The following is a 14,452-nucleotide window of genomic DNA, read 5'->3' as shown; positions in this document are numbered from 1 at the left end:
GACCGGCAGGGGATGTACGAGTAAACACAATCTTATTCACAATTTTACAGTCGTCAGTGTAAATGATGGCTGTCCCCTGAAACTCCTGGAGAACTCAAAATAACAGATGCCAAAAGGTCATGGAATGACTAACACTTGGAGGACCTTGAAATAAATCAGACCTAATTTGTGGCTTTGGCACCAACCAAGGACTGTGCATGAGAAAATACATGAAGCACATTCCAGCGAGGACAGGTGGAGATCCTAGCAGAGGGCTTCAAGGCACATTGCAACTGCTTGCCTAGCCACCAAATTCATGGAGGTGAGACTGACACAAATGTAAATCCCTCATGGACAAGAGTTGCCAAAATGACAGGAGATCTCATTGACATCATCATTAACAAGCGAAACTGTTTGGGCGCTAGTCGACTCGAGTTTCTTTTTCTGTAATGTCAAATGTTTACCATTACCAAATTGCGGGGTGCGTACTGTAAGACCTTCGGTACACACACCATCAGATTATTTGACTTGTCACTCTAACGAAGTAGGCGAGTGTCAGCAATATGTCTTGTGGTCTTATCGTGGTGTGTTTATCTTCTGCTGTTAGGTCAGACTATAGAAATGCCACTTGCACGCTTAGAGTAGCAGACTGACAGTGACCAACTTTAAACAGAACTTGATTAATTTTCACACACATTTATTAAAATAATAACAATCATAAACCTTACTTAACTTGACTCTGGATGCTATCTACAATTGACAATCTGAAGTTCCTTTGGTCTTGGTACGTTAATCTTATTCTCACATATCTCTGATACTTGACAAAGTGTCTATACATTTATCTTCATGGCTATGTACAGGAATATGATAATCTTATTAGGCTCAGACTGAAACTTGACTACAGACTAATGCAGACTGATGCAGACTGACTAATCGGAGGTCTGTACACTTGTTATAATACCTCGAGCATTCAGGTATCACCGTGCGAGTGTGATCCGCGAGGAGAAAAGGTTCTACGTTAGCAGCAATCTCATTGGCTGCGTTACATATTAATACACGGATCGGCGGCAGCAGAATTTGGTCCGTCTCTAAGACAGCGCCATCTCGTAGTGCGGAGATGGACGAGCACTGTGCCTGCGCTGTTTTGCTTAGCGAGGCGCACTCTAGTGGGAAAATTGTGTACGCGGAACTATGTACACAACACAAATAAAGACGACTATCTTCCACAATGCAAAAGCAGTTGTGCTGAAGGTCACAAATGGGAAATACATCCAGCTGATGGGAACATGTTGCAAGAAAAACTAACAATGACAGGACACATCAGACACATCATTTTAACAGAATGTAACTATAATGTTATTATTGGGTGGAACTTCTTGCAGGCATCACAAGCCTTCATAAGTGTGAAAGAAAAGAGCTCCAGACTGAAGAAGCCAATCCAACATGTACACAGAACAAAGATTGCTCTGGAGAGTTGTTTGCCACTGAGAACTTTGTTACCCACAGTTATCAATAAGGCGAGTTTCAGTCACCAATCTAGACGCACTGTTAAACTGAGAAGCTTTTGTCGACTGCAAAAAGCTACTTGGGCTCACAAAAGAAATATACATACCAAAGATGATCATAAGCACTGCAGGAAGTCAAGGGGAACTTTGGATCACTATGTGTCATGAGCAGCCACAACCCATCCCTAAAGGAATGTGTGGAAGAAGAGAAGAAAAACAATTCCAGGATGGGCAGTTCACTGCCGTCGACTAAGAGTCATACTCCATTACCACTGTAGACAACACACTGGAAAAAGCTATCAAACTGCCAATAAGATCTGGCCCAAGCGAGGAACAACATCGCTGTTAGCCACTGTGAGCCAATTCTTAGATGCTCTCAAATCCAGAGTGGAGAAAAGGTAGACCAAGTAGCCCATGGTAAAACACCATATCATAATGCCAACTGAATGACACACAGTTAGGGAGGAGGTGGAGTGGTTTACTAGTTATTTGGAACTCCAATGTTACATGTGTTATGTGATAACTTAGGGAAACAGCATCCACGACCAGAAACAAAGTCAATGTGCAATCGGTATGTCTGCTGGGGGACCTCAACCGAGATGTAGAGGAGGCACGGCCAGTGGCTATTGAGTGTACAGAGTGCAGTAAAGTTGTGACGCTCATTGGCACCAATAATGCCTCTCACTTGGGTTCTGAAGGCATCTTCAGTTCGTACAGGCAACTGGCAGAGTTAGTCAAGGTGGAGATGTGCTCCAACCTTGGTGTAAAGCTTCCAGAGCAGCCATACCTATCTCTAAAAAGGCAATCCTTGGCTCAAATCCCATGGGCCTCATTGCCCATTGGCAATTACGGAAAAGCCTTTCCATTTGGTATGGTATGTAGATCTGTAAAGCATGGACAGCAAGCATTTCTTGTGAACTACTCCTGTTCCGTGTATGAATTTCATTTAAAAATTGGTAGCACTTTTTAAAAAAAATACCACTAGTTTTTAAGTATAGTTGCATGGCATAGGACTAAAAAATAATGTGTTCATTTATGTTAACACTAACCCTATATACTGATTTGTTGTACATCATTCGATAGAATTGTTCAAACAATCTTAGGAACATGTAACTAACTGTGTTTTGTAGGCCTGGAATTTTTTTATTGTCAAGTCACCTGTCACAACCACATTCACTAAAGAATTCACAATTTCTTAGAACTTCAGTTATGATTCATACAAGACTTTAGTTAATTCATGTTTGGTGACAGACTTATGAAATGTCTTTGCTCCCAACATTCCAAATGTACTCCTTTGACTCATATTTCAATGCTAACTCAATTTTATGTTGCCTGGTACATTCCATTTGAATACTGTATGCAAATACACCATCACCATTAATATCCTGTCATCTTTTGCAAAATATATTCAATTCAAATTTGAGATAACATGGCAACTCAATTCATTCTAATTCACAAGTGGGCCAGGTGTTCCAAAGGAGGTTGATCCAGGAGGGTAAGTTATGGAAAGCCAACTCATGATGGCTCAAATAGGATTTGAAGGTGACACCATCTCATTACAAGAGCTGTATTTGTACCAACCTGCATAGAAAAATACTCATATCTGGCACATAGTGTCTGTGCTTTGCACCATAACAGTAAAAGAGAAAATAGGTAACTGGTTCCTCCATCATGCAAGGACAGAGGCAAAAAGAATTACAAAACAGTCATAATTAGATGTTCTTTTCCACAGCTCAGTGCATCCCATAATCAATCCCTTCCCTTTGAGGCATTTAGTACAGAATATATTTATCCAACCATTCCTTATCTATCTGAATTGTTATGTGTAATCTCACAGGGGCTTATAAGATAACCCCTTCAGAATTTAGTAATATTTGGTACATGAATACCTACATGTTTCAACAGTGTAACTGCCAAATAGCACTGGCCTAACTCAGACCACTTTTGATAAAGCCAGGTTTGAAGATTCAAGGGTGTGTGCAAAGTTATTTGTCAAATTCTCTATTTTGAGAGATCTACTACTTAGTAATGAGTTGACCTACAGACCTGAATACTTTTACACATCTAGTATGTAGGGCACTAAACTGATACAATGTATAAAAGTAGGATACATGATTTAGATTTTTTATGAAAAATGTTGAGAAAAATACTTTTTCCATGCCATGCTTTAAATTCCAGATTTTTTTAAAAAACGTAACTTTGTATAGGAAAATCGTACAGACCTTAGCTTGTGCATTATAACTCTTTAGTCCTAGTCTTAAGTATAAATAATAATGAAAGGCATTTGGCACTGCAATTAATAGTTCTTACCTTCATGTAAAGATGACACCATTGGCAAAAAACATTAAATTTGAGGAACTTCAAAGTCCTGTGAGGGTATGTAGACAATTGAATCTCAATCTGATTTTTTGTTGAAATGTTTACATATCTGGTAGCAATCTTCGGAGCAAAGAAGAATATCCTAACACATTTTATCCAATGGCAAAGAATAAAATGAAAATGTCTCTTACACACACCACCCACATTCAATACTATATGGAACTGGTAAATATAAACCATGTGTATTTCTTGAAACACTATTCCTAAAATATTTGTGGTTGGCCTTTAGGTCAGAACTGTAAACCGATGAGAGCTGATAACAGTTAATGACCATTTTGCTTAATGTATATAGTTGTATTTCACTGTCAAATCACTTGCCAGTGTATAGAATTACATGAGACAGCTTGGGTGAACAAATGTGGAGATATATCCTTATATAGGAAGAGAAGTCAGAAGGATGTTGTCTATCACCGAGTCTCTTCAACGTGTATGGAGAATGGCTGGCAAGATGAGCTTTGAAAGGATGTGGAAACTTCAGGGTAGAACGATGACTCAGCAACACCATCAAGTATGCAGATGACCTGGTGGTGCTTGCCGAAAATTAAAGACAGCTGCAACACATGTTGAATCAGTTGGTGGAAACTGATAAGACATGGAAATCAACATCAAGAAATCAAAGTGATGCGGATATCAAAACAGGAGAAACCTTTGCGGATAACTGCCAGCAATCAAGATCAGAAGAATGTGATGCATTTCATTTCAAGTACATGGGAAGATTGCTGACTAAAGTTACCCTCTGCAAGAAACGGAACTTTAGCAAGAGTCACCATGGCAAAGGTCTCTGCTCAACAGCAAGTTGAGCTTGATATTAAAGAAGAAACTGGTGAAGTGCTACATCTGAAGGATTTCACTATACTGAGACACGTGGACCATGAGGAAAATGGAGAAAATATACCTGGGAAGGTTTGAAATGTGGTGCTGGAGAAGAATAGAGAAGATCAAGTGGACAGATCATGTAACAAATGACTATGTACTGAGACAAGTAGGAGAGAAGAAAACTATTCTGAATACAATTCTTCAGAGAAAGGCCAACTGGATCGGACACATGTAATAATGAGAGACATTAATGATTTTTTTACATATATACCAGTGTATACAAAGAGATAAAAATTCTGAAAGGAACAGTTTCGTAAACAAATTCAAATACAAAGAAGGAAATTGTATTTTTAAAACTCTTCCATCTAACATTGTTTTCCTTGATATCTGGATCAAAAAATTAACTAAGGTACGAGATACGATTTTTTCGAAGTCAAGTTTATACAAACATGCACTGTGGTTTTGTATTGCTGTGGCACCCACTGGAGAAGGGGTCCCAAACAGAGTATTTCCTACTGAGCTATGGAAGGAATTGTGACTCAGCAGGAAACATGTAGTTAATTTCAGCATCTTTAAATTCACGTGATAACTAGGAAATGTGTCCTATGTACCCGTTTTGATTGTATTTAAAAGCCACATACTGTTCCACTTGCAGCTGTTCCAACAAAGCTTTTCCATGAGCTGCCATAGCAAGTGGTCTCACTTGCATCTCTTGAAAGTCTCTTCATCAGACTAGAAGTACACAGTAAGACCATGTTCCTGCAAATGTCCTCACTGTACCTGCTTTTGAAGAAACCTTCATATGATTTGATCCACTGTGACGAAACAAAGAACATATAAATGCCGTGTATTTTGTGGGGTTCCACATAAACAGTGTAAAACATTTTCCTGTTGTACTGGAGCTCCTCACTCAAAAATGTGTAATTTCAATTTGCATTGAACTGATTATGTTTTAACCCTTGCTCCCCCTTCGTGGAGCACGGTCGGAGTAGCAGCTACTTTTGGTGTGAAAGAGCACATGGTACATACAGCAAGAAAAGTTAAAGACAGTGGTGGTGTAACTGCTTCTCCAGAATGCAGGAGTGGTCAAAAGACATTAACCCGAAACTGTGAAACAAGCCATAATGGTGCTTTATGAAAATGATAATTTTTCAAGACTTTGTGCAGGAAGGATCACTTGCAGAAAAGACTTATTTTAGTTTACGTGAAAGAGTTGTACACATAATATAGGGCATTAAGATGTTCTTTGTTTCTTCACAGACAGTCAAACAGTATGAAAGTTTTTCAGAACAGAAGAGCACACTTTTCTAGTTAGCACCTTTCTAGTGAACAGACTTTCAACAGATGCAAATGGGACCACTATTGCGGCTTGCGAAAATGCTCTGTTTGAACCGCTGCAAGTGGGGCAGTAAGTGTCTTTCAAATATGATGAAAGCTGGTACACAGGGCACATTTTCCAGTTACCACATGTATTTAAGGATGTTGAGATTAACTGCATATCTTCTGCTGAATCACAATTCCTTCCATGGCCCAGTAGAAAAGATGCTGTTTGGGTCTCTTCTAAAATGTTATATGTAAGGCAGATGTCCCACCATTACAAAGTCACAGCACACAGGTGTTAACTTGACAGTTAGCCCTTTGAAAAGGTTGTATCTCTTACATTTAAGTGAACATATTTTGTTTTTTGTTCAAGATGTCAAGGAAAACAGTGTTTTATACAAGATGGAAGAGTTTGAAAAATACAGTTTCTTTCTTTGTATTTGAATTTGTTTCTGAAACTGTTCCTTGCAATTTTTTTTTATTTCTATAAACACCACTATATACATCAAAAATTATTTGTCTCTCATTATTGCTTGCATCTTTTCTTTTATGTTACTGAAGCTGTCTCTTTAATTTACAGTAACAGAACAAGGATATATCAACAAATTTGTTCACCCAAGCTGCCTCCTGTAACTCTTAAGACTAAAAAACATTTAACAGTGAAAGTAAGTTAGTTAGTATCATGAAACTTCCTGGCAGATTAAAACTGTGTGCCCAACCGAGACTCGAACTAGGGACCTTTGCCTTTCGCGGGCAAGTGCTCTACCTCTGAGCTACCGAAGCACGACCCACGCCCGGTACTCACAGCTTTACTTCTGCCAGTATCCGTCTCCTACCTTCCAACCTTGCTTTATTTCATTTTTTGATCAAGATGTCAAGGAAAACGTTATATGAAAGAGTTTTAAAAATACAATTTCCTTCTTTGTATCTGAATTTGTTTACAAAACTATTCCTTTCAGAATTTTTATCTCTATATACACTGGCATATATGTACAAAAAATCATTAATGTCTCACATCCTTCAGTCTTCTGTTATCGCCTTCCATCTTTCATGTCGTCCAGATGCTGAAATCTTCTTCTTCTTCATCCTGTAGTTCATCTCATCTTCCTCTAGATGACGACCTGCATGAGCCCCTCGTGCCGAAGTATGTGTCTGATTCAGTAGGCCTTTCTCTGAAGAATTGTATTCAGAATAGGTTTCTTCTCTCATACTTGTCGCAGTGCATCGGCATTTGTCACCTGATCTGTCCACTTGATCTTCTCTATTCTTCTCCAGCACCACATTTCAAACTTTCCCAGGTATTTTTTCTCCACTTTCCTCATGGTCCACGTCTCTGCTCCATGTAGTGTAAAGCTTCAGATGTAGCACTTCACCAGTTTTATCCCTTAATATCAAGCTCAACTTGCTGTTTAGCACTACCTCTTCTTGTTGAATGCTCCTTGGCCCTTGGTGAGTCTTGCTCAAGTTTCTTTTCTTGCAGAGGGTAACTTTTGTCAGCACTCTTCTCATGTACTTGTAATGAAATGCATCACATTCTGCTGATCTCGATTGTTGGCAGTTATCCTCAAAGGTTTCTCCTGTTTTGATATACACATCACTTTGATTTCTTGATATTGATTTCCATGCCATATTTCCTACCAGTTTCCACCAACTTATTCAACACGTGTTGCAGCTGTCTTTGATTTTCGGCAAGCACTACCAGGTCATCTGCATACTTGATGGTGTCGCTGAGTTGTTGTGCTATCCTGAAGTTTCCACATCCTTTCAAAGCTTATCTTGCCAGCCATTCTCCATACTCAGTGAAAGACAACATCCTTGTCCAACTCTTCTTTCTATATAAGAATGTATCTCCACGTTTGTTCATCCAAGCTGTCTCACGTAATTCCATACACTGGAAAGATATTTAACAACCTAAAGGTCAACCACAAATATTTTAGGTACAGTGTTTCAAGAAATACACATGGTTTAAATTTACCAATTCCATATAGTATTGAATGTGGGTGGTGTGTGTAAGAGGCATTTTCACTTTTATTCTTTGCCATTGAATAAAATGTATTAGGATATTCTTCTTTGCTCCTAAGATTGCTACCATATATGTAAACATTTCAGCAAAAAATCAGATTGAGATTCAATTGTCTACATACCCCTACAGGACTTTGAAGTTCATCAGATTTGAGGTTTTTGCCAATGGAGTCATCTTTAAGTGAAGGTAGGCTATGAACTATTAATTGCAGTGCCAAATACCTTTCATTGTTATTTATAACCAAGACTAGGACTACAGAGTTATAGTGCACAGGATGAGATCTGTACTGTTTTCCTATACAAAGTTACACTTTTTTTAAAAAAATCACAAATTTAAAGCACAGCACGGAAAAAGCATTCTTTTTTCCCAACACTTTCCATAAAAAATCTGAATCATGTATCCTACTTTATATACACTGTATCAGCTTAATGCCCTACATACTACAGACACAAAAATATTCAGGTCTCTACAGCAGGTCATTACTGAGTAGTACGTATCTGAAAATTGGGGAATTGGTGCTTTACCAATGACTGGGTACACACCCTTGAGCCTTCAAACCCGAATTTATCAGACATGGTTTCACTTAGGAAGTGCTACAGCTATTGGGCAGATTTACTATTAAGACATGTAGGTATCCATGTACCAGATACTATTAAATTCTGAAACTGTCACCCTAGGATCCACCAAAATAACAACAGAATAACACATAGACAACATAAAAAATTATCTGCCTTTGTACCTACATGTTAAAGACACAAAAGCTTTTCTACAAAACAAAACTGATTGTAAATAAGTCAGCAAATGCCTTTAAAGAAAAATCTAGTTTGCTACTGTTGATACAAGACGAAAGAACATACAAGACACCAGAATGTACAAGATACCAGAAGCACTCATGATTTGCTGGAAATGGTTAAAGCTGAAGTGGTTAAGAAATAGTATTACTGGGTTTAGCATCACACTGATATACATATCTCAGTTAAGAAGGTTATCACTGAGATATATGTAACAACACAACATAAAATACGGAAAGAAATGAACAAAAAAAATATGAAAATTACCTACAATGCCCGGACACACCATTGATATTGTGATCAAAGACTGGCATAAAAAAATTTACACAATTCTCTATAGATACAGACAAAAGTGAAAACTATAAGTGGTAAATGGATAAACAAAAAAATTCTTGAGAACAAAGCAAAATAAGCAGGACAATACTGACCATTGTCAAAACAAGCTAAAACACTAAGTGCCGAGAAGTATCAAAAGGAACACAAGCTAAATAACATTAACAATCTGAATAATAAGTTGGATTACATATCATTTAGATAAAATTTGTAGCTCGTCAGCATAACACTTGTTATGTATAAACAAACGAGTTGTTTATGTGGCAAAGGATGCTGCAGATATCAGCACCAAATAAAAATGGGTGCAAGATGAGGTAATGGAGAAAAAATAAATTCACCAAATTGAAACACTGCAATAAAAAGAAACAGAATGGAAAACCTGTGGAGTGTGGAGGTGTCGTACTCTCATAAACGGCATTTTTTTATGAGCCTTACCGAAGTTTAACTTTGGCGATGAGGTCACCACAGAAATTTATTGTTCTGGATAGCTCAAATGCTGCAAACACCAATAGCTTGTTAATTGCGTAATATTACAAGAGATACATACCGAGGAAGTAAGGAAACTGTCCGAAGAAAGGTAGTAGAGTGAAAAGTGTTTACAATATGTATTTCACAAAACATTGCAATTACGAACTTTTAAACACCAACCATGACTCAAAATCAATATTACACCTCCACTTGCCTTTGACGGATCCAACAGCTCCCACACAAATTTCCATGCTGTACTAGATGCCTGAGCTTCAGTTAACCAACGATGTGCCTCTGCTTGATCTGAAGTGCGAGATGTGTAAAATACTGTCACAGCTTTCTCCACGCCTTCAGATGTGAATTCCATTATTCCTATGAAAGCCTTAATCCCAGGTCTGTAATGGTATGTTCAGCACTTCGGAAATATGTTATCGGCAGAGTATTATACGGACTCAGTGGTCTAACATGCGTATGTTCTTTCTATGTGCTGGAACACCTGAACTAGACAGATTTTTTTGTATACCTTAAAATACATCATCTGAACACACATTTGGTTTTAAGAATTTGCTGAAAAAAAATTGTTCCGGTTCAACCATAATGCTTGAATATAGGCTTACGACAGCCCGTTATTTATAAGACATCTGAATATACAATAATTAACAAAAACAAACTACCCCACATTCAACTTCCACCACCACTCCATAACTTGACAATAACACAGCACATAATCTTTGATTATCATAGATGATCGCTTTTCACATGCTATGCAAAGATAATATACTACATATCTGAAACGAAATATTGTTGTCAAGCAAAACACGTATTAAACCATTTGAGCTAGTTTCACAGAATGTCCTAGTACTTACTCATAAAATAAGTTATTCCGAATATATGAGCTGCTAAAAATCTACATTTCAGGCCGTGTTACATCAAACGAGGTTCACACACGCAACAAAAGTGTCGCCACAGCTAGTGGTATACTACAGTTGCAAGTATGAACTTCCAGCTTTTAGTGGCACAACTTAAGCGACGAACTCTTGTCATGTTACAAAAAGTTCAACTTGGTTGTACTCCTTTGCTCCGCTTTCCTTACACCACAGCTCCCTGGTGACATATTTCGAAACATGAGCATTCTTTCACAGATTCTCCGCGTTCCAAGACACAGTTGCCTCGAATGATCATCAGTTCGCCCAGCAGCGAAAGCTGATTGAGCTTCTCATGGAGAGTGAACAAACACAAATACCGACACACGTACCACACGCACAAGCCTCTGCCGCAAACACATGCCCTCGCTATCACATCTGGTGGCTCAGGCACCGACAGAGCTGGAGCCAGAGCTGACAGAAGACACAGTCAACACAGAAGACGGATCGTGGCAGCAGGTCGGTCCACGACACAAACCCCGTGATAACACACTAACAAGTGAGCCCACAAACTCACGAGACAACAGCCGAGTGCTGCTGCCAGCTCCGACAACGCAAAATAGCAACACCAGCAACACAGGGAACAACACAAAGAACCCCACGACTTCAGCACACCTAAGTACACAAGCAGCTACGCAGAAACCATCAAGTCCTCGGCTGGCTTCCCACAAGTCACCATACATGACTATTGAGACCTTAGTCTCTTAAGGAAATTGTGTAATAACAAGCACAACCCCACGACATTTGACTCTAACCTCACCTGGGACCATGCCGCACTGTACGTGGTGAACAAGTCAGATTATATGAATCTGCTGAGCTTTCAAAAAGAAAGAAAGGTAGGAAACTTCACGTACACTACAGTCTCGGAAAAGACCCAGCAGTATGCAATCAAGGGGATAGATTCTCTAGCCCTGACAGAGACAGTACACAAGGAACTCACCGCTCTTGGGTGAGAATGCATTCCTGTAAACTGAATGATTGAGTTTGGCTCAGTGAGACCATCACATAACTACATTGTGGAGTTGGCCGACAAGGCCAAATCCCGCGACCTGCTGAAGTTAAAATTATTTCTTCACATCTTTGTCAATGTATGGGCTTACGACATGCCACACATCCCAAACAATGCCAGAACTGCCAGTACTTTGCACATGTGGGTATCTGATGCGGTCTGCCGGCCGCTGTGGCCGAGCGGTTCTAGGCGCTTCAGTCCGTAACAGCACTGCTGCTATGGTCACAGGTTCGAATCCTGCCTCGGGCATGGATGTTTGTGATTTCCTTAGGTTAGTTAGGTTTAAGTAGTTCTAAGTCTAGGGTACTGATGACCTCTGATGTTAAGTCAGATAGTGCTTAGAGCCATTTGAACCATTTTTTTCCAATGTGGTCTCACTCCCTGCTGCCACAAATGCGCTGGTGATCACATGACCCAACAGCATAAACTCCACAACACTGCCATCTACAGGGGGTGCATTGGATATACGAAGGCTCTGAGGCGCAAAATAGCCAAACACGTAAATACCACCGCCATCACAGCTCCAAAACCGCCCCTGCGCCCAATAAGGAGTGGAATATCCTTCGCTGGAGTGGTAACTGGCGCCCCCAGCAGCGCAGGGCAGTCAGAGGAACCTCAGAGCTGTGCACACACACAACAAACATCCCCAGCAACATACATACAGCAAAGACATACAACACCCAACACAACACCTGCATAGGCTACACCACAAAACACAAACAACAACACCGCCCTACCCCTGGGACCAAGGACTGCAGCCCACCACAGACCACAAAAGACGCACCTACACAGGGACAGCGGCAACGCCGGGAAGGAGAAACAACTGGAACAGGGGATTCGACCACACCACAGCAATGTCACAGACAACAGGACATCAATACACATGTACACAACTTGGACACCAACTCAACGACTCACACAACACACCAACTCACCACAGAGATCACACAGGCGCCCATAACTACGACTCAAACAGCTGAAACACAAGCAACCCACACCAGACGCCAACATAAGCGCCAGCGACCGCCAACACAACCAATAACCCACAGGCCGAGACTCCCAACATTAACCCAACACTCCGAAGAATAATGGAGACATTATTCTCCGGACTCACGAGCGCTAAAGTAGTGGCGAAGATTATGGGGTGTATCTCACAACTCTTTACACAGTTCATGTCAGACTCGCTCAACTGGACTAGCATACAAAGTATTATCACACTACTATTCACACCAACACATGGACAACACGCCACACCACCCCGAAACGCAAACGGGAAAACAAATTCACAGATCCTGTTTTGGAATGCCAATGAGGTCGCAAACAAAAGATCCGAAATGGTTGCGTTAATGGAGCGAAAGGGTATCCGAATCTCACTAGTGAAAGAAACACTGCTTACGCCTCAGAAACAGCTAAACATCGCAGGTTATTGCGTTTATCGTGCCTACCGAGCGGACGGCAGGAAAGGGGGCGGCACAGCAACCATCGTACACAAAGACATAGAACACACGAACATCGAGCTCCCTCCACTTGAGAGACTAGAGCCCACAGCTGTCAGGGTCACGTTCAACAGAACCAACACTACACGGGTGTCATTGTACAACCCTCCTAAAAACATAGTAACACGCGATATCAGCACAGTTCTCAACATAGCACTGCGGATAATCGCAACTGGAAATCTAAATGCAAAACACCCCGATTGGCAATCACGAATACGTACCTCCAACGGCAAGGAACTATACGAACATGTACTAGGCCGAAACTACATTACTCTCGGGTCGGACGTTCCCACGTACGTGCCTGCACAGGCCCGACACAGGCCATACATGTTAGACATAGCCCTCATCGAGGGCATCACGTGCACAATCAACCTTATCGTTGAAAACGATCTGGACTCAGACCACATGCCTGTAATACTACACACTGAAGGAACACCGCAGGACACAGAACTACGCAGAATACTGAACTACAAGTGAGCGAATTGGATCCTGTTTAAGGAAACGCTTGATAGTCGTAATCCGGACACCCACAAAATTAACAACATGCAGCAAATTGATGAGGCGCTGGAGGCTCTTACTACTGCTGTCCAAGACGCGATGACTGACGCCATTCCACGTTCAACACCAAAGCAACACTCGACGGTCCTACCCCAGGAAATTCTGGGCCTTTTCTCAATGAGGAATCACCTCAGGAGATACTGGCAGTGTAGCAGGCACCCATTCTATAAACTTCACGTCAACAGACTCCAGAGTATAATACAGGACAAAATACAAACATTTCGAAATGAACAATGGAGGCAGAAACTCACAGGGCTAGAGACGACATGTCCTGGCGTGTGGATGGTAGCCAGACACTTCACCATGGAGAAACATTGCATTCCCACTCTACAAGAACCTGACGGCCCAGCTTACTCCATGACAGAGAAGGCAGAGCTTTTCGCCACAACCCTTGCAGCGTCTTTCATGACGAATTTGGCTCCATCAGATCTAGTATTCACATTTGAAACGGACCAGGAGGTTACATGAATTGCAACCTAGCCCTCGTGCGACAAAATCAGATGCACTAGTACAAACGAAATTACTTGGGCTATCAAGCATACCAGTGCTATGAAAGTTCCTGGGCCCTGAAGTGTTGCAGAAGAGCCAACACTGTGTTGCTAGAGGAGGCCGAAATGCACGCGTTTAATTACACGCTGACTGGCGTGAGGTCTGGAACAGTTAAGGGAATTAATAGTAGCAAATAAAGTACGTAGTTGATATAATACTTAACTTTAATCCACAATTGTAGAACATCTCTCGTTATGGTACATGCTTCACAATATTAATTATCAAATGCTATGGCGCCTTGCTAGGTCGTAGCAAATGACGTAGCTGAAGGCTATGCTAACTATCGTCTCGGCAAATGAGAGC

The 14,452-nt window shown here is 40.7% G+C and overlaps 1 protein-coding gene across 1 annotated transcript in view; it reads right to left on the bottom strand.

The window, feature by feature from the left end:
• The window catches only part of LOC126471421 (importin-13), a 194,382-nt gene extending 184,050 nt beyond the window's left edge, over positions 1-10,332 (bottom strand). Inside the window, exon 1 of the mRNA XM_050099560.1 lies at positions 9,829-10,332. Within this exon, the coding sequence (XP_049955517.1) occupies positions 9,829-9,981 (153 nt within the window). The 5' untranslated portion in view covers positions 9,982-10,332. The remainder of the gene's footprint in view (positions 1-9,828) is intronic.
• Between the last annotated feature and the right edge of the window lie 4,120 nt (positions 10,333-14,452).

Source organism: Schistocerca serialis, chromosome 3 (assembly GCF_023864345.2).
Source record: "Schistocerca serialis cubense isolate TAMUIC-IGC-003099 chromosome 3, iqSchSeri2.2, whole genome shotgun sequence".
In the NCBI taxonomy this organism is placed as follows: domain Eukaryota; kingdom Metazoa; phylum Arthropoda; class Insecta; order Orthoptera; family Acrididae; genus Schistocerca; species Schistocerca serialis.
The sequence above is the reverse complement of the archived record's forward strand: the minus strand, read 5'-3'. Positions and strand labels throughout refer to the sequence as shown.